At 44.3% G+C, this 20,541-nt stretch overlaps 1 protein-coding gene, 1 long non-coding RNA gene and 1 pseudogene across 3 annotated transcripts; 2 read left to right on the top strand and 1 right to left on the bottom strand.

The window, feature by feature from the left end:
* Positions 1 to 3,311: 3,311 nt before the first annotated feature.
* On the bottom strand, positions 3,312 to 6,179 carry LOC100825960. 2 transcript variants are annotated; one of them, XM_010240236.3, is made up of 4 exons: positions 6,018 to 6,179; positions 5,758 to 5,941; positions 4,119 to 4,231; positions 3,312 to 3,615 (listed from the first exon to the last, which is right to left on the bottom strand). In XM_010240236.3, the coding sequence occupies exons 2-4, from the start codon at positions 5,915 to 5,917 to the stop codon at positions 3,538 to 3,540; spliced, it is 351 nt and encodes a 116-aa protein (XP_010238538.1). In that variant the 5' UTR covers positions 5,918 to 5,941; positions 6,018 to 6,179; the 3' UTR covers positions 3,312 to 3,537. The 2 variants fall into 2 exon arrangements, with proteins under 2 accessions (XP_010238538.1, XP_003576874.1); XM_003576826.4 differs by having other exon boundaries at positions 5,806 to 5,941; positions 6,018 to 6,176.
* A 5,574-nt stretch (positions 6,180 to 11,753) lies between these two features.
* Positions 11,754 to 17,130, top strand: LOC100825647 (annotated as a pseudogene).
* Positions 17,131 to 17,755: 625 nt separating this feature from the next.
* LOC112272518 lies at positions 17,756 to 20,335 on the top strand. The gene is made up of 3 exons (XR_002966476.1): positions 17,756 to 19,645; positions 19,744 to 20,127; positions 20,206 to 20,335. It is a non-coding gene; the product is annotated as an uncharacterized LOC112272518 (long non-coding RNA).
* Positions 20,336 to 20,541: the final 206 nt, after the last annotated feature.

Genomic DNA, 20,541 nt, shown 5'->3' with positions numbered 1-20,541 from the left:
CCTTGCTGGAGGCAACCCTCCTGGCCAGTCACCTGATCGTAGGCACTGACTAGGGTAAGTTGTCACAAACTTGTCTCATCTCGAGGTCCGTTGTTTTTGTGCATTAGGCTCATTTTTTGCCACCAAGGCACCATTTTGGAGCCAATATGACTCATTTGGCTCTAAAATTTGTGCCTTTGTGGCATTTTGGACATTTAGCTCATTTTTGCCACCAGGACACCATTTTGGAGCCAATATGGCTCATTTGGCTCCAAAATAGTGCCTTCGTGACATTTTGGAGCCAAATGGCACCAAGGCACCATTTTGGAACCAAATGAGCCATATTGGCTCCAAAATGATGCCTCGGGGGCATTTTGGAGCCAAATGGCCCAAAAATGGCACCAAGACACCATTTTGGAGCCAATATGGCTAATTTGGCTCCAAAATGATACCTTGGTGCCATTTTTGGGCCATTTTGGAGCAAAATGCGCCTTTTGGCCACAAAATGGTGCCATGTGGCAATTATGAGCCGACTAGCCCTTTTATGGCTCATTTTGGAGCCGAAGTTGCTCAATTTGCTCCAAAAAGGTGTCTTGGCACCATTTTGGAGCAAAATGCGCCTCTTGGGCACAAAATGGTGCCATGGTGGCAATTATGAGCCTTATGGCTCATTTTGGAGCCCAAGAGGCTCATTTTCCTCCAAAATGGTGTAATGTTGGCTAAGTGGTGCATAAATGCCACCAAGGCACCATTTTGGAGCAATTTGAGCCTCTTGGGCAAAAAATGGTGCCTTATTTTCCTTTAAATTCGACGTTTGTCACTTCAATGCCTTATTTTGTTTCTAATTGTGCAATTCCAACTCTATTTCATAGGTTTATATTGGTGCATGCATGTCCAAGGATCAATGGATGGTGGATGTAGAAGGTTTCGGAGTCACTCTCTTCTTTTTTTTTCATGTATATATGGAGATTTGGCGGATGAACAGTTGTATTATGTTGCAATCTTGTGAGACTAACACTTGTAATATATGAACAGTTGTATTATGTCTATGCTTTGTATGTGATGTGCTATTTGAAATGAGCTGTCGTGTTATATATGATTTTAATTGCTGGGATAAACAGAAAATGAATTAAAAAAAAGGGCTAACCCTCTTTGCCGACGGCCACCCTTCGGCAAAGCCGCCACGTGGCGGCTGCCTGTGCTGCCTGCGGGGATCCTTTGCCGGCGGCCTTAGGTGGATGGCCGCCGGCAAAGGCTCGCAGCCGCCGGCAAAGACGTCGCCCTTCTTTGCCGGCGGCTTTACCTCGTGACGAATCTTTGCCGGCGGCTTTCCTAGGGGCCGCCAGCAAAGCTCTGACGAGCGGGCCCGGCATGGGTGACGCGCGGCACGGCGCGCTCACGCCACGTGGTCCTTCTTTGCCGGCGGCTTTTTCGCGGGGCCGCCGGCAAAGGCTTGACGAGCGAGGCCCACGTGGCGAGACGGCGTCGTCGTTCACAAGTGCAAACCGTGAAGTTACTTTACTTCGCCGACAGCCGTTGTTTTGGCCGCCGGCAAAGACTTTGCCGGCGGCCCGACAAAAAGTAGCTTTGCCGGTGATGCTCCGTGCCGACAGCCTTTGCCGGCGGTTCTGCCGGCAAATGCCGGCGGCTAGAGGCCGCCAGCGAAGATGGTTTCTGCCGTAGTGGTTCCTTCTTTTTCTTGAAATGATCAACCACAGTGTTTTATTAAGGTTGACATGCAATTACAAAGTTACGAAGAGCCGTTGACAATTACGAAGTTACGAAGAGCCTAATTGCTGAACTAGGCTGCACCTCGCGGGTACGTGGAAGGCTGATCAGCGTAGAATTCCGACGCTAGCAGTATTGGTTAAACCATACTCTATTACGTATTGCGAGTCTGAAGGCGTATTACGTTAACCCAGCTAAAGACACGTACGCGGTACGCAGTACTGATATGCACATGCTTGTCTGGTCCCCTTTTCCCCACCGCCAAAACTCGACAGACAAAACAGGGCCATGGAAGCGGCGGCGGGGGCTGCGTCGATGGCCGGAACAAGCGGCGGCGCAGGGCGAGACGAGAAGAAAGCGTCGGCGTGCGACGTGGAGGCGCTGCGCAAGTGCCTGGAGGAGAACAAGGGCGACCGGGCCAAGTGCAAGGCCCAAATCGACGCCTTCCGATCCTCCTGCTCCATCAACCCCTCCTCCGCCTCCTCCCCCGCCTCCGGTCGCCGCCCCGCTGCATGAGTATGACCTCCCAGTAACAATAAAAACTTTATTTCTCTCCTCTCCTCTGGTTTGGGTAAATCGATACTCCGTACGATTTTGTTCATAGTGAAGGCTCATTTGGTACTTGCTGTAGAGCATGGCATTGCTGTAGGCTGTAGCTATACTACTAGGTGATTACGCAATTAATCATCACTCTAGGTTTAGTATATAACTAACTATATGGATACAGCCTAGCTGCCTGGGTAAAAAGAAAGAAATCAATAAGGAAATGCTGCAGCTTCAAAATACTTGCTCTGAATCGGTTGATAAAAATTCCAGGGCGTTAGCATTGAGGCTATTTTGCTGGGTGCAGGTACAGAAGGAAGCCTGAAACTACCAGAGGAAGTGCTGTTGCTGGGATCGTTTTGCAAGAAACCCCTACGATGAATGATTCGCCAACGCAAATGCAACACTCAGCTGGAAGATGAGGATGATGTGGACTTAGATTAGCAGGGTAATCACTACTGTATGGTAGTTCTTTTTTTTTTGGCACAGAAAGAACCATCTTAGAACTCTGCAACTTGTTATGATCTCTTCTTGGCAGTAATGAAAGCATGGACAACAGCTTTCTCTTTTGCAATAGCCATTGTCCTCGGTGTGTTTCTTTTTGCTGCAGACCTGTGCTACTGCTAGGCTATTTTCAGAGTTTGGAATATCAAGTTTAGCCTACCATGGTCTAATGTTTTCGATATAGGCACCTGATTCAACAAAACTTTTAGTTATGGATTTGGTTGAGTTCAACGTATGGTTCAGCAAATGCGCTCAACTCAGACTGTACTAGCAGCACAGTTGGTAAATTGTGATGAAAATCATAAAATTACAACATGAGATCGATTTGGTTCTTCTAGCTTGCTTCACATTGTTGAAGTTTCAGTTGGGATTATGAAAGAAAGACCAGACATCTCTCTTTGCGATAAGCAGGCGGACCTGCATGTCGAGAAGGCTTGCGCATCTAAATGTGGGCCAAACATGTGGTCACTACAGCGTTTCAGTGTCCAGATTAATCCATATGCATCTGGTCGTTTTGCTTGTTGCTTGACATGATGAGTGATCACACCTCACACATCGATTGCTCAAACCATTTACTACTAGCTTTTCGCTACAATTAAGATGATACCATCCTTTTTAAAAAGAACAATCATATACATGTCTGGCCGATAATGGTGGTCGATCTTCGATCCAATGGCTCTAAAACTACAATGCGTTAATGCAGCAGAGAGTCCACTGAGTTTTGGTGGTCACATTTTCATCTCATTTTTCTGAAAGAGAACAGTATGAATCAGTCTCCTAGAGCTACTTCCTCCTACGCTTGGAAGGCTTCATCACCGGCCGTTTTGGTTCTTCGGGCATCTTAGCTTCGACGTATTGCTCCTGCAGAACACACAATAAAGGGGGAAATAAATCATATCAGAGACAACCCTGGAAGATGGTCACACATTGATGATTTTGATAATTGATACTTCGGCGCAAGTTACAGAAAACTGGAAGCTACCCCAACAAAGAACAGATGCAATTGTCACTGCTGAACCCCAATCACATCAGGCAATTATGAGCTCAAAGGTCACTTTAGTGACTTAAAATTTGCAACAATTAATTGAAGCCTTTACAGACTTCATCTAATAAAAAAGGATCAGGCAAGTAACAAGAAAGCAGATTTTTGTGAGGCATGATCTAAGTGCTAAAAAGGGTGCCAGTTTTTAATGGAACAACTATGCATCCCATTGAACTTTCAACGACACTACAGGCACACAAGTAATGTTTCGACTGCTAAATACTGAAAAGATTAACAGAACAGCAGGACTAACTACTAAGCAATATAGAGAGACAAAGGAAGCACTTAATCTGGAAATCTTGGAGAACAATGGGATACATACCTCCTCCCACTTTCTCTGGAGTTGCAGAAGCTCTTTACAGCATGTTACACACTCAGCATGGTAAGCAGCAGCTAGTTCTTTAATCAAAGCTTTCCTTTTGATGATGCCAATCACTTAAAAAAACAATAAATTATGTGTCAGAATGATGTAAAGATTTAAAATTTTATGGAAAAATCATACTCCCTCTGTTCCTAAATTCTTGTCGCTGTTTTAGTTCAAATTTGTACTAAAAGAGCGACAAGAATTTAGGAACGGAGGTAGTACTTTCAGAACAGACAGTATTTGGTTTAAGAGCATCAGGAAGATGTTGTCATATTGTCCTAAATGGTACACTATATAGTGTAGTCTAGCAAATTATTTTAACAACCTTCTGAGTTTAATCTTGGTACCTTAATAGTGCCTGGCGGCTATTTCCTCAAAAAATTATGCATATGCATTAGAGTAAAATACACCATTAGTCCATGAACTCGGCAAAAATAAACACTTTAGTCCACGAACTCGGAAAACGCACACTTAAATCCCTAAACTGGGACTACTGTGTCACTTTAGTCCAAAAACGGTTCGGTGAGGCTTAATTCCACCATGTGGCCGCCACGTCGGCTTCGATCACCCCTTCACCTGCGTCCTCTCGTCAAAATTGAGCATTGTGGGCTTGATAGCAACCTAGGCGAGGCAGCGGCTGCAACGGCGTGGTTCTCAAGGGCCCAGGATCCCCGTCTGGACGCGACCGCCTTGCCCCTCGCGAGCGGCTCGGGCATGGTGATTTTGCAAAAAAAATCCTGAGAAAATCGAGTAGCTGCCCGCGGTCTTGGCTGAAGCTGACGTGGTGGCCACATGGCGTATTTAAGCCTCGACGAACCATATTTGGACTAAAGTGACACAGTAGTCCCAGTTTAGGGGTTTAAGTGTGCGTTTTCCGAGTTCGTGGACTAAAGTGTTCATTTTTGCCGAGTTCATGGACTGGTGGTGTATTTTACTCTATGCATTATATGCTAAATCTATGGAGCTTCAGATGAGTATGATTGCCATAGTAAGGGAGTAGGCAACATGTAACAATACATCAGTAATTTCAGAACAAGATGGCAATTCATACAAACTTAAGACAGCATCAATTACACATCATGATATAGTACTAGCATGGAGGGAAAAAAATAAGTAGACATGCATCCAACCAGTGCTAGGAAGCTTTTTACTCTTTAGGTGCCTCCAGGGAGGTACATGGAAGCTCCAAAGATGTCCCCTAGCTTTTGCTAAGCTTGTGGGCTACACATTCAAGCTCATGCTATTTACTCAGACCCCACCAATAAACATCTATCAAGGATGATGGATACAAGAAATCAATCATCATGCATAGATCATCCGATAAGAGAGTAATTGCAAGCACAAATTGAACTACAGGCTATAAAGAAAGCAAGTCAATAAAAATATTCCCCTGGACAAGGCCTCTGAAAATTACTGTGAAGCGAATTGGCATATCTCCTGTGAATTTTTCCAATTGAAACAAATCGTGTGCAAACAATATACAAAGCTACTCCACCTAACAATTCAAGCTTCCATCCAAAACCCTCGGAAAGAGACCAGATTTCCCACGAATAAACGTAAAAACCAACCTAGAGCACGAACAATGAGTAGATACTACCGGAACGTGCGAACGAAGCAAAGGCAGTTTGAGACGAGAGGCCCTTACTCCGGCTGGGATCGAACTGCTGCTCCTGAGGCTTCTCCCCGTTGGCCGCCGGCCCCGCGAGTCCACTCTCGGCGGCGGCGGCGGCGGCGGCGGAGGCAGCGGCGCCGTCCATGGGGAGCAACTGCGGCTAACAGACCTGCGCGTTAGGGTTTTGGTCAGATCCAGCCAGGAACGCGAGCGCTTAAGCCGAACGGGGAAAGGGGAAGCGCCACCAAAGTTAGAGTGCGCGAGAGCTTCACTTCCTCAGACGCCTGCCCGGTCTCTGTGCGGTTGGCGGATTGGAAACTTATTGGCTTTCTTATTTGGAGATCGCCGGCGGCGAGGGGAGGGGCTCACCGGAGTCGGGACTGGAGAGAACTCGAGCAGCGAGTCATACGGGCTGACATGCTACGGCCTAGGCAGGCCTGGCACAAAAATGATCTCCAACTGGGCTTTCCAAATAAGGCGGCCCAGTAGTGGAGAAAGTAAACAGTGGGCTGCAGCCCAGCTCCATCGAGCGGCCCACGCTCGACTGCAGCTCGGGTTTCCACTCTGTTTGTGGTTCATCACTTCATCGAGGATCGCCGCTGCGAACCCCTATGGGCCAAATTGCTACGATCCATTCTGGCCCAGTCTTACTTACGCATCCGTTTCTTAGGCTGGCTCGTCAAAAAAAAAAAAAAGACCCAGACGCCGCCGGCGAAGCGGGAACCAAACCAGATGGGGATGTCGGTGCCGGTGATGCAGCAGCGCAGCGGAGCCCACGGGGAAATGCCTCCGTGCGACCTGCTCACCGTCGACGGATTCCGCTTCTTCCTCGACAGCGGCTAGACCCACCTCTCCATCCCCTCGCCAGGTACCTACGCTCCCCTACCGACTCCCCCGCCCCACCCCCTGTGCAAAGACCTGTTCCTTCATTCCGTCAACTGCATCCCCTGCGAGCTTACTCGCCGACTCACTTGTCACGGCCGTTGTGACTGGCTGCGCCCTTGCCGGACGCCGCTTGCTCGAGGAATTCCAACGTTCCCCTTTTTTCCAAAAAGATACTCCGTATTTGAGAAGCAGTGCGGCAGTGCCTCGTAGTATTATGCATGAGATTAATGTACTTGCTGGTCATCTTTGTGACCACATCCATCGTTCCTGATCCGAGTGCTTAATCCATCAATTAATGGAGTGACGGAACACAAATTAAGTAGGAACGGGCAGGCTTATGGATTTAGATAAGATTAACCCTGCGAACGTCACTGCTCAATGATTGATAGAATCCTATGTCATCCTAATGGTACTGGTTCATCAACTTGCAATAAAAAGATCATACAACTTAATTAGGCACAGCAAGCGCCTCTTGTCTTATCCTTTGTTCTCTTGCATTGGCAAGCGTTGTCTGCTGAAAGTTCGTACATTGTATAGTATATATATTTCAAGTCGGCCATCCACTTGCAAGTTTTTGAAGCATCAATTAGATGGAGGCACTTTACCCACCCATTGTCAGGACTCAGGAGTGCCTGCCATTTTTTACTCCCCTCTTCTCGTTGGATGAGCGTTGAGGAAATCTAAATCTATATAACCTATAAAGTTGATCCTCACTGACTGCAATTTGCAAGCTTGACATTTAAGGTGTCCACGTCATAATTCACATCATGCATATCATGGGTATTTAAAGGCTTCACATCACCATCCACATCATGTGTTGTTGTACACTAGGAATCCATTTTGGTGGTTCATTCGAATTTTATATTTCGATACTTAAGATTTTCATCTTCACGTTGCATATAAATATCTCACCAAACACACATATTTTCATGATATGTGTTTTTCTAAGATCTGCAAATATTCAGGTTGACGAAGCTTCACTTTTCGGTTTCTTTGAAATTATTAATGTTCATGCACATCAAAATTAACATATTGTTTTGTTGCATAGGTGTTATGAATGATAAAATCGTTTTATCCTACAATATTCATATTTATTTTACATTAAATCATATTATTATCATTTGTTTCTAAAATCATATTCAAACGTGCATATAGAATTTTCCGCGACAACACACAAGGAATCACCTAGTAATAATTATAATTGGTTATCGACAGGTGCATGCGTGAATCTGGTACATCCATTCAGAACCAGCTTGATTGAACCTTTAGTCGTCGGCGGGTGGCAGACAGTAGTATCTTTAGATCAATAGTTTAGTCTCCTACTAGCGGTAAGCTTTGCCATGTCATTTTAATATAATACTCATGTCTAGCATATATAATAAGTTGGCTATAAGACTACACTATTTTATTAATAGCAGGCCCACATACAGTCTCACAGTATGCCTAAAAGCACGTGTAGCAGCTGGTTAGTACTCCCTCCATTCCTTAAAGATTGGCATATTAGCTTTCGTTAAGACAAGGGTTTTGACCACAAATTACTATATTAAAGTGTGGTTTATATGACATGAAACCACAAGTGTCATGAAGTACTTTGATAACGGTACTAATTCTATGTCATATAAAACAAACTCTGACATAGTAATTTGTGGTCAAAAGTTTGTCTTAATGAAAACTAATATGCCAATCTTTAAGGAATGGAGGGAATACTAGTTAATAGCCCACTTTTCTTTTCTCTCATGTTCTCTTTACTCCAACTAAACACCAATATACTCCCTCCGTTCCATAATATAAGATGCCCACGTATTCTGAGGTCCAACTTTGACCATCAATTAGACTACAAAATATGTATGTGTTATAAAAATTACACCACTATACTCATAGCTAAAAGAAGTTTACGGTGGTATAATTTTTATAATACATAATTCATATTTTGTTGGTCTAATTGGTGTCAAAACAATATCTTGAAATGCAGTTAATAGTCACTCCCTCCGTTCCATAATATAAGACGTCCACGCATTTTGAAATCCAAATTTGACCATCAATTAGACTAACAAAAAGTGAATCATATGTTATTAAAATTATACCACTAGATTCATATCTGAAAGAAGTTTCCGACGATATAATTTTTATAATACATAATTCATATTTTGTTGGTTTAATTGGTAGTCAAAGTAAAATCTTAAAATAAGCACGTGTCTTCTGTTATGGAACGGAGAGAATATTATTCTTTGCTCTTAGATGTGTTTGATGTGTTAGCTCGAAGCTGTCTCGTTCAATCCGCCCGAAGCATCCGACGTCGCTGGCGAAGGGAAAAGCTTCAGCGGTGCGCATGGAGATTGGGGAGGGGTCGAGCCCACCCACCTGATGGGATGGCTACCTCCTACCTGTCTCGTCGGATGGTGCTTAGCTTAGCTATCTTGGCGGAGTCATAGGAAATTAACTACAGTAGACACTTGGTACATACTAATACGTCACTACGTCGCCGGACGCCAGCTGATAACTATGTACCACTCCTCTACTCCTCTTATACGTATCTAAACGATTTTTAAACATAGATACATTCATATTAAATAAATTTGAGTCAGTTAATATGAGACGGAGGAAGAGGGTTCGATCGTTACAACATTGATGACTTTATTACGCACACGACGTGCCTCTTGTGGCTTTCTTTGGTCTCTTGCGTTGCCGAGCCTTGTATGCTGAAAGTTTGTACATTGAATAGTACTCTCCCTGATCTTAAATTGTTGTCTCAAATTTATCCAAATATGGATGTATCTATTCTTAAAAGACGTCTAGATACATGTAATATTTCGATAACAATTTAAGATCGGAGAGAGAGTATTATATACGGAGTATATTTCAAGTTGTCCATCCACTTGCAAGTTTTTGAAGCATCAACTAGATGGATGCTCTGAGAAGTCAAGCAGCCAGATGTGCTGTACTTATTTTTTACTCCCGTTTCTTTGTCAGATGAGTACTCCCTCCGTACAATTTTAATGGCGCAGATTTAATATAACTTGTATTAAATTCACGTCAATTAACATGAATCGGAGAAGTATTAAGGAATTAAGAATTATAATGGGTGACATTGACTGGTGCGTGCGTGAGTATGCATCCATGCCTGCCCAAACTGATCCATTAGTACTAGCTTGACCCTTCGCGGGCGGGTGGCAGGTTGAAGGGTCTTTTATTAGATGCGTTAGTTTGAAGCTGGGGCTCGTTAAACAACTTAATTCAAGGGAATTCCATATAAACGATCCAGAACTTGTCCAAATACTCAAATATCATTCAAAATTTACGTCTTTCAAATCTACCATTCAGATTTTGTACCGCTTCCAAATTTACCATTATCGGCAGTTGACTGGTTTCAGAAGTCACAACTTCCCTCAATCAGACCTTCCAGAAGCATCCGACCCTTCTCGCCGCTGCCGGCGAAGGGACAACAAACAGATATGGGGACGTCGGGTGTAGGTGACGCCGCTGTGCGGTGCGCACGGGGAAGGGTTCCTGTGCTACCTGCTCTCCGAGGACGGATCCCGCTTTTTCCTCGAGCGCAGGCACTTGATACCCACCCATCGGATGGGTGCTGCTGTGGAGTACCTCATGGTGCGAGCCTTATGAAATTAACCATGTTTAATTGACTTTTAAGAGGAGTACGTGTATCTAGACGTTTTTTAATTTAAATATATTCATATTTAAAAATTTGAGTAACTTGATATGGGACGGAGGGAGTACTGTAGTAAGTCGTTATTGATGGCTGATAGTTCTGCGTCAGGCGCCAGCTGATAAACTAATCGATACTTCTGGTCAATTAACTTGTGAAAATCAATCACGCAGCAACCATTTGCTGGATCGTTACACATGCATGCCTGGATGTACGACGAAACGTGCGGTTGAGTGCTGGCGTGTAGTTGACTAGCTCCGAGTTAAATACATTGCTGTATCCATGAACTCGGCAAAATGAACAATTTAGTCCACGAATTCGTAAAACACACACTTAAATCTCTAAACTAGGATTATCGTGTCACTTTAGTCCAAAAACAGTTCGGCGAGGCTTAAACACGCCATGTGGCCACCACGTCGGTTTCGGCCAGGACCGCGGGCTACTACTCGATTTTCTTAGAATGTTTTTTGCAAAATCACCATGCCTGAGCCGTCCGCGAGGGGCAAGGCGGCTGCGCCCGAACAGGGATCCCAGGTCCGTGAGAACCACGTCGTTGCCACAGCCACCTCGCCTAAGGTTGCTATCAAGTCCACAACGCTCAATTTTGACGGATGACGCCGGTGAAGGGGTCGCCGAAGCCGAAGTGGCGGCCACGTAGCGTGTTTAAGCATCGCCGAACCGTGTTTGGACTAAAGTGACACAGTAGTCCCAGTTTAAGGGTTTAAATGTGCATTTTTTGAGTTCGTGAACTAAAGTGTTTATTTTTGCCGACTTCATGGACTAGTGGTGTATTTACTCTATTCGTAACTTCTCTCTCCGTTTCATAATTCTTGTCTCAAATTTGCTAAAGATGGATGTATCTATTTTAACAAGCGTCTAGATACATGTAATATTTTGACAAAAATTATGAAACGGAGGAAGTAGGTACGTGGAATGTGGATCTAAGATGCCATGACTTCCTATGACCTGGTTACATCTGACGCAGGCCACTTGCGCGCAAACATAATATATGTAGCTACAGTGCTAAAGCTCTTGTATTACGATCCATCAATACGTACTAATTTCCCGATCCGATCATGCCACGACCCACAAGTCAGTTGACACGTCAGCCTCTCAAACCCGTCTCCAATGCCACGACCCACAAGTCAGTTGACAGGTCAGCCTCCCAGCTCCGTCTCCAATGCCACGTTGTGGGCCTGGTTCGTCAGAAACACCATCAAGCCGCCTAATTATTAAGTTTAGGGTTTTTTGAGACTCTCTGCCCCAAGAGTTGTGGTTTTGTGAAACTGTTAGCAACAATTGTGGTTTTGTGAGACCAGTGCCACAAAAAATGTGGTTCTGTAAAATTTACTCAATCATATTAGCTAGCAGCGTCACCCTTATGACTGCTTATAATAATTTCTTCGAGGCTCCTTAGCGTTAAGTGATTCGTCATACAGTATTTTAAATTTGCTAGATGTGTGTTAGCTTGAGTTAAGCCCTGAAGAGTCTGGCTGAACAAGTTCCACGGCATCTCCCCACTGTCTGTATAAACGAAGCTCTGTGCTCTAGAGCTTCTACAAGTTGCAGTAGTACTGCTATAAGGCAAGACGTACAGTAGGAAGATCCATCGTCTTTTGACCTCCAATTCGTTGAAGGTAATTTCGCGGCTCCCTCTCTCTATATTTCGATCTCTATAGCTCCAATTCGTTTTTTATACGCGGTTCATCTTCCATCTCCAAGCTTAATTTTCGTACTTGTCCCGTCCCATGAGCCCAGATATGAAAATCCATGAGCTTTCTTATTTCTCTGTTTTTCTGATCGAGTAATGACGTGGTTATAATTGCCGTGCTATCAATCGTGGTCCAAGCGAAAAAGAACAAACAGAATCCTGCCTTTTTTCCAAAGAAAGAAAATAAAACAAATCTCTACTTTCTAGCAAGTAGCAACTGAATTGACTGTCTTTTTTCCTGCGGGGCATGTCGTTCAATTTCAAGCATGCATGAGATTATTGGTCATCATAATAAAAGGACTAATTTCCTTTGCATGATTCTTTGCGGCAGCACGAACGAGCGCCCTGGAATGGCGGGTGTTCTGGATGCTTTAGCATCCTACGCGACTGACATGCTCACGGAGATGGCCAAAGAAGAGGTGGCCATGCTGATCGGGGTGTCCGGTGAGATCGACAATCTGGGCATCAACCTCAGTGACCTCAAGAACTTCCTCGCAGATGCCGACAAGAGGAATATCACCGATGAGAGCGTGCGGGGGTGGGTGGAGGAACTGAAGCGCGCCATGTATGATGTCACCGACATCCTCGACCTGTGTCAGTTGAAGGTCATCGAGCAAGGTCCATCCAAGGACATGGGGTGCCTCGACCCTCTACTCTTCTGCATGCGAAACCCCCTCCATGCCCATGACATCGGCATCTGCATCAAGGCGCTGAACGAGAAATTGGATGGCATCTGCACGAGGGGTGGCAAATTCAATTTCGCCAAGTTGGAAGCCTATAACCAGAAGACGACAAGATCTCTCGTCACCGACCGCAAAACGGATTCATTGCTGGAGAGGTCAGGTGCGGTTGGGGAGAAAATCGAGGAGGACACAAGAGCACTTGTGAATGTGCTCACAAAGGAGGCGGACAGTGACCAGAGTAATTGCCCCATGGTGATTGCAATTGTTGGTCTCGGCGGGATTGGCAAGACCACTAAGAAGATATGGCTTAGCATCACACGTGATTGCCAAGAAGGTCTTCAATGACGAGGACATCGAAGGCAAGTTCACTAAGAAGATATGGCTTAGCATCACACGTGATTCCAATGATGTTGAGCTATTGAGTACCGCCATCACTGCCGCTGGTGGAGACCTGCCCGGAGGGGGTGGTGCTCGAGATAAGGCTCTACTCGTCCTTGCTCTCAGAAATGCCATCAAGGACAAGAAGTTCTTTCTTGTTCTAGATGACATGTGGGGTGTAAATGAATGGGACAAACTGCTAATGACTCCCTTTAGCTATGGCGGTCCTGGCAGCAGAGTTCTGATCACCACAAGACATCACACTGTGGGACGAAGCATAAAAGCTGTGCACTACCATCATGTTGACAAAATAAGGTCTGAAGATGCATGGTCATTGCTCAAGAAGCAGGTCGGTAATTCCCTAAACTCAATATAACGCCCATATGGTCCCTTAATAAGTAATGCTCCGTACCATACTACTATTTTTATTTAAGTTGTAAATATACTCTTGTTGGCTCAAGGCACGGTGATTCCGGACTAACATTTTTTGGAGAAATTTTTGTCTGCATGTTTTTACACTCAAGATAATGGTTAAATTTTAATTTTCCTGCATATCTGCTTAGTCTGCATCATTATGCATGTCTTGTACTATCTGATTGTTACTCAATTAGTATTCCCTCTGTATAACGTAATTTGTTTGCTTAAGACAAGGTTTCTGACCAATAAATGCTCCATTGGTTCGTTTTATTGGATATTAAATAACAATCGTAATTATGTAATTTTGAACTTGAATCGGATGACATCAGTTTCTATGTTACATAAATTGCGTACTAGAGAGTAATGTCTGGTCAGTTTTCTCTTAACTAGCTAGTTAAAATACATCTCATGCAAAACGGAGTGAGAATGTGTTCCTTCGGTTTTAATATACTTGTTTCGCTAAATTTCACAATAACATTAGTTCACCAAGACAACAAGTACGTGTTGCTTCTGTTTTCCATGGTGATAAATGAAACAAGGAAACAGGATCGACCAATCAATATGAATGTTTCCATGATGCCATCTTTCGATAATTTAGTTTACATGGTGCATCTGTTTATTGAAATACTCATAGTAAATAAATGGTGTGCGTGTTATGTTTCCATTATTAACCCTAGGTTTAAACTGTACCAGGTACTCACAATGGAGAAAGATGAACCTGAAGTTGATATCCTAAGGGATATTGGGTTGCAAATTATAGCAAAATGTGATGGCCTACCACTTGCTGTAAAAGTGATGGGAGGCCTCCTATGCAAGAAGGAGAAAACACGAAATGATTGGGAGGGTGTCCTCAATAATGATATATGGTCAGTATCTCAAGTACCAGAGGAACTAAACTATGCCATATATCTTAGCTATGAGGATTTGCCATGTTTCTTAAAGCAATGCTTTCTGCACTTCTCCCTCATACCTAAAAAGACTGATAACATTGAATCAAATTGTGTCCATGTGGATTGGTGAAGGATTGATTTAAGCCTCGTGTAATAATCTAGAAGAAGAAGGGAAAAAGTACTATAAGGAACTAATATTAAGGAACCTTATAGAACTAGATACAAGCTACCCTGGTCAATTTATTGGCAACATGCATGATGCCATTCGCTCATTTGCTCAATTTATGGCTAGAGATGAAGCAGTGGTAGCTCATGGTGGAGGCACTGCTAAAGAGAAACTTACATCACACAGTTTTCTTAGATTGTCTATAGAAACCAAAGGAGCGGAATCGGATGAATTTGAGTGGAGTTATTTAAGAGAGCAAAAATCCCTTAGAACACTTATATTGACAGGAAACATCAAAATTCAGTCTGGTGATTCTTTGGTTTCCTTTCCAAGCCTACGGACTCTACATATAGAATCTGCAAACTTTGCTGCACTAGTTGAATCTGTGCACCAGCTCAAGCACTTGAGGTATTTGACATTAAAAGGTTGCACTGATATATCTAGGCTACCAGAGAACATCCACGAGATGAAATTCCTGCAGCACATTAACCTTGAAGATTGTGAAGGTTTTGTGAAACTTCCTGATAGCATTGTTAAGCTACGGGAACTGAGACATCTTGACTTTGACCGCACACATGTAAATAGTATTCCTAGGTGTTTCTGTGCCCTAACAAATTTGAGGTAGTATGTGGGTTTCCAGCCTATACTGACGGTGATTGGTGTAGTTTGGAAGAGTTGGGACCTCTTTCACAGATCAAGGAGCTTGGAATAGAGGGTCTAGAGAATGTGTCTACTTCTTTGTCTGTTGCAAAGGCTAGGATAGGTGCAAAGACACATCTTACCAAACTTGTCGTAACATGGGGCAGTAGAGTGGGAGATGATGGATTGGTCAAAGAAGTCTCTGAGGAGGAGGCACGAAGAGCAGAAGAGGTGTTTCATGAGATCTGCCCTCTTCCTTGCTTAGAACATATTCGTATCGACGGATATTTTGGGCGTCAACTCCCAGGATGGATGATGTCCACAGCGACCATGCCCCTCGTGAGCTTGAAGGTTTTAGGGATGCACGACTTGGCATGCTGCACCGAACTCCCTGATGGCTTGTGTCACCTCCCGTGTCTGGAGTTCCTAAAGGTCACCCGAGCTCCAGCAATCAAGCGTGTTGGATCTGAATTCGTGGTACCCCATAGCCAGCATCGCAACTGTTTGTCCCGGGCGACGGCTGCGTTTCCAAGACTGCACGTCATGGACTTAGAACAACTGGTGAAATGGGAGGAGTGGGAGTGGCAGGAGGAAGCGCAAGCTATGCCAGTCTTGGAGCAGCTTACTATCGCAAGTTGCAAACTGGGGATCTTCCTCCTGGCCTTGCGTCCCATGCAAGGCTTTGAAAAAATTAAACATCTGGAACGTCAAGTGCCTCCGTTCTCTAGAGAACTTTGCTTCTGTAGTTGAGCTCCGCCTGGCTAACAACCCAGACCTGATTAGGATCTCCAATTTTCCCAAGTTGCAAAAGCTTGAGATCAAGTGGTGCCGGAAGCTCGAGTCGCTGCAGGAGATGACTGTACTGCGAAGACTCCTGCTGACTGTTAGCTACAGCGAGAAACGACTCCCGATGTACTTGCAGACTGTGAAACCAAGCCATTTGCTGCTGAACTGCAGCCCAAAGGTACTCGCTTCTGTGGCTGCGGGGAAATCTGGCACCGAGTGGAACAAGTTCAGCCATATCCAGCGAGTCGAGGCTTATGCAAATTATGAAGCTGGTGATAAGAGATGGCACCTATTTTACACAAATGAGCCATATAGCATGGAGACAAATATCGAGCCAAATCTGCAGGTAATGTATTGTTCGATTGCTCTGTCCAATATAAGTAATCCCTTCTTGTTGATTCCATCTTAGTTCCATTTCTGTGCTAGAGTAACTGAATATCTTTTGCTGCTGTTTAATTTCGCTTGGCAGGAGTAGGCGGAGGATGAACCTGAATAGGACACAGAGGATGAAGATGAAGATGGGAAAATGGATGACGACGAAGTGGACAATGTGATTTATCTGTTTCCTTAATCTCCTCTTGTTGATTCCATCAAAGTTTCATTTGTGTGAGCTAGCTCAATTTATTTCGTCCTATTTAATTTCGCTTGCAGAATCAGACAGAGGATGACAATGAAGAGGACTCAGAGGAAGACGATGAAGAGGACGGGGATGATGGCGGTGAGGAGGAAGAAGACGGTGACAATGAAAAGGAGTTGGCCGTAACTCAACCGAAGGAAGGAAGGACTACCAATGGATGCAAGAATATCCTAAAATATGATGCAACTATGCAAGGATATGCATGTCTCCTCCACCTGCTGCTACTGCTTCTCTACTAGCATTTGTTATCTCCATGGTGAATTATGATTTCTGATTTTGTGTTTCTCATAAGAACTGTTTTTTTAATCTGTTGTTAAGGGCCAAAAGTGTACTGTCTTAGACTCCAGAGTGCATCTGACAATCCATAATATGGTGCTGGTGTTTTTTGGATAATAAACTGTGTAGTATGAAGCTGCATGATACAGCAATAATTTTTCTGCCAAGTGCATTGTACTATTACTTACTTCTTATGGACGAAAATGAGGATGTGATGTGGCGACAACATTTGTTCAGTGATTAATTTGTATTTAGTCAGTCTGACGTATTAAATCTTGCCAGCCTGGCAAGAATATGACGTCTGATTAAGCTGTGACGCACTGTATACCGTCTGATGCTTGGACAGACTGATCAATTCTTACCTTACCTTTCAATATATAGCTACAGAAGCACTTTCACAAATGTAGTACAATGCACATGACAGAAACATTCTCACATTTCTTTCAGTTTGATTAACGAAGCCAAATGCACTGTGGTTTTTCGCTGTCCTGACGTGAGCTAATTACTTGATACAAGATGACGAACCAAACAACTGCATACATATGACTGTCATCTGCGGTACTTCATACCTCGCACTATTTTGTAACTGTGCGGTATCATAGAAATTCAGAGAGGATAGAATAATGGTGAGCTTTAGAGATGATAAAATTCGTCATAGTCGGGCGGAAAGAAGAGGATCGGATGAATTGGATGTTCTTGTGCAGTTCAATGCGTTATTGCTCTATGGAAGCTAGTAGTGATGTTTCATCGGGTCAAAAAACAAACGGCATGCGCTCTTCTTCAGTTCAGTCCACGATCCAAAAACTGAAGCAGCAGTAATGCAGTATGGGCCGAATTGGTACGGAGAGCCCAGCCCAGTTCCGTTTCACTTACACCCTCCATCTCTAGCGGTCCACAACTTCTCTTCAATCAAACCCGCCCGAAGCGCCCGACTCCACTCGCCGCCGCCGTCCGTCGCCGCCGGCGGAATCAAATGGGGACGTCGGTGCAGGTGACGCCGCTGAGCGGCGCGTACGGGGAGGGGGCCCTGTGCTACCTGCTCGCCGTTGATGGTTTCCGCTTCCTCCTTGACTGCGGCTGGACCGACCACTGCGACCCCTCCCTCCTCCAGCCCCTCGCCAGGTAAGCTCGCTACCCGACCTACCCCCGGAAGCTGCTGCTCCTTCAGTCATTCCGTCCCCTGCGAGCTTGCTTGTCTCCATGCTGGCGCCAGTGTTCGCGGGCGAGGCTGCCTTGCCGGACGTATGCCACCTGCTCGACCAATTGTGCCAGCTAGGGCGAGGCATTCTCTCGGATGGAGGTGCAGCCATGCGCACCACCAGCTCGACCAATTTCCTGCATTGCTCGGGAGGGCAACGAGTACTTGACGCCTGCCCAACTAAAAGGGGTTAGGACTCTAGGTATATAGTGGCTTGGCACGTCTTAGGGTTTTGTTTGCTGCAATGCAATGGTTGAGATCTTTGGACTGTTTACAAAACTGACTAGTTGATTGGACCATATGTTCAGGTGTGTCATTGTCCATCACTCATGCTCATTTTTGTGGGTGTGGGCATGTGTAATCAATCCTTATCATGGAGTGTCGCGTGTATGATTTCGTGTGCCAAAAATGTAGCCCAAGTTGATGCACTATACTTGGTGTTTTTTGCTTTACTGTTTTGTAGTTCATGTGTGTTTCTTGTAAGAGGGTGCAAGTACATGCATGTTTACTTCATTTTACTCAGAGAATGAATTTGTTTTGCTCATTTTCGTTGACTGGTAAAGTGATGCTACATGAATATAGCCGCCATGTTTTATATATGCAGCTTCAGTCGAGTGGAAGTTTTCCTGTTAAGCTTTTGAATGTCCACAGATGACAAACTAGATTGTTTGCATTGGATGAAATTTGAATGTAGACGTTGGCGTGTTTCTTTCTGAAAGCCCCATACAGTATATTAATTGAAGGGACACTTTATTTCGCTGCATATCACTAGTATGCTTATTCTAGTCCAACATGTTGAAGATTATTTTTTACTTATGCAGATAAAGATATTTAATATCTTTCAGGGTTGCGCCAACAATAGATGCCCTGTTCTTCTATCTCATCCTGACATCATGCATAATTTTAATTTTAAATTTCCTACCAAGTAGGCTTATAAGTTATAACTTTATATGATCAAATTCATGCTGGTGGAAGCGAAGGCAGGAATTCTCTTCATCTTCCTACAGCTAGCTGGTTAATACATCAAGTGTGCACCCATGCAACATCGGCGATGTGTTGTGATTGATTCCTTTCTTCTTCGATCTATCTCGTTGCACTCCACACATGATGGCTCTACAGCTCGATCATTTCATATGAGAAGACTGGAAAGCTTTGCTGTTGAGAAAACTGCACTGTGATGTAGAGATGACATGTATGATATATTGAGATGAGCTCTTCCTTGTAGTATGGCAATACGACGTTATTAAACTCATCAAATACAGGGGTAAATTGATGTATGTTTGGATTGTGACGCACAGTATATATCAGATTTTGTTGCCTGCACAGACTCAGTTCTTACCTGAATCATTTTGGTGATGAAACCAAAAGGCATGGGGTTTTACAGCTGTTGTATTGTGAGCTGAAGATGCTGATAACCTAACCTGGTACCGCGACCAAGCGACCATGTATTTGGGTATCAAGAGCATGCCGTAATTCAGACTACACGTGCATCCGCATCTGAGAAGAGAAATGTGGAGAGGAAGATATGCGGGATCGAATGCTGGTGAGCAAATCTGTTCTTGGCTTAGTCATTAGTGCGACCAAGTTGAAGTTGCTCTCCGCAAGCAAACAAGTGAGCTTCAGTTTTTTATTTCCCAACAGAAAGTTTCAGGTTGCCAAATGGTGTTGTACTTAGCGATGAATAGCTGTGCATGATCAGCTCGTTCTCATATCTCTCACAATCTTGCTTCAGCCTTCTCGTCTACTTCGTTTTCACCATATCTCTTCATCTTTCCACAACAAAATGAGTCGCCGCCGAAGCTTGGCACGTCAATTTTGCAAAGGTTCCTCGTTTGATGATGAGGATCTCATGATGGTTGCAGTCATAGCCGAGGAAGAACAGGCGGGGTTGGATGCTCTGCGCCATCGAGGTTCACTTCCAGGACGACATTCTCTTCAGCGCGAATTTGCGGAATACTTTCAGTGTCTCCACAAAGACTATTTTGCTGTGAATTGTACCTTCAACGCAAGGATGTTTCGCAATAGGTATGTAACCGGTGCAATTTTGTTTATTTTCCGACATACTGGTCGCCCTTCATGTCTAATTTAAGTTTTTCGTAGCAGGTATAGAATGCACCGTCCTCTTTTTCTCACAATAGCAAGAGCTCTAGAGGAACATGATAACTATTTTTTCTTAAGAAGAAATTGTGCCGGTACTCTTGGTTTACATCCTTATCAAAAGCTGACCTCCGCATTCAGAATCCTAGCTTATGGGATATCAGTTGTGGTACTGATGAGTATTGTCGGCTAGCAAAGTCTACTGCTTTAGATAACCTTAGATCATTTGTGCGTGCTGTGATCGAGGTCTTTGGTGGTCGCTACCTGAGATCTCCAAATGCTGAAGATACTGCTAGATTACTTGCAATTGGAGAGCAAAGGGGATTCCCCAGTATGCTCGGA

The sequence above is a fragment of the Brachypodium distachyon genome, chromosome 4 (assembly GCF_000005505.3).
Source record: "Brachypodium distachyon strain Bd21 chromosome 4, Brachypodium_distachyon_v3.0, whole genome shotgun sequence".
In the NCBI taxonomy this organism is placed as follows: Eukaryota; Viridiplantae; Streptophyta; class Magnoliopsida; order Poales; family Poaceae; genus Brachypodium; species Brachypodium distachyon.
This window is presented reverse-complemented; position numbering and strand designations above follow the sequence as displayed.

Excerpts from the sequence above, each read along its gene's own strand:
- LOC100825960 (XM_010240236.3), bottom strand. The coding sequence starts at position 5,917 with ATGGACGGCGCCGCTGCCTCCGCCGCCGCCGCCGCCGCCGCCGAGAGT. Across the intron at positions 4,232-5,757 it reads TGCTTCGTTCGCACGTTCCG|TGATTGGCATCATCAAAAGG; the intron begins GTAGTATCTACT and ends TGTTTTTTTAAG. Across the intron at positions 3,616-4,118 it reads TCCAGAGAAAGTGGGAGGAG|GAGCAATACGTCGAAGCTAA; the intron begins GTATGTATCCCA and ends TGTGTTCTGCAG.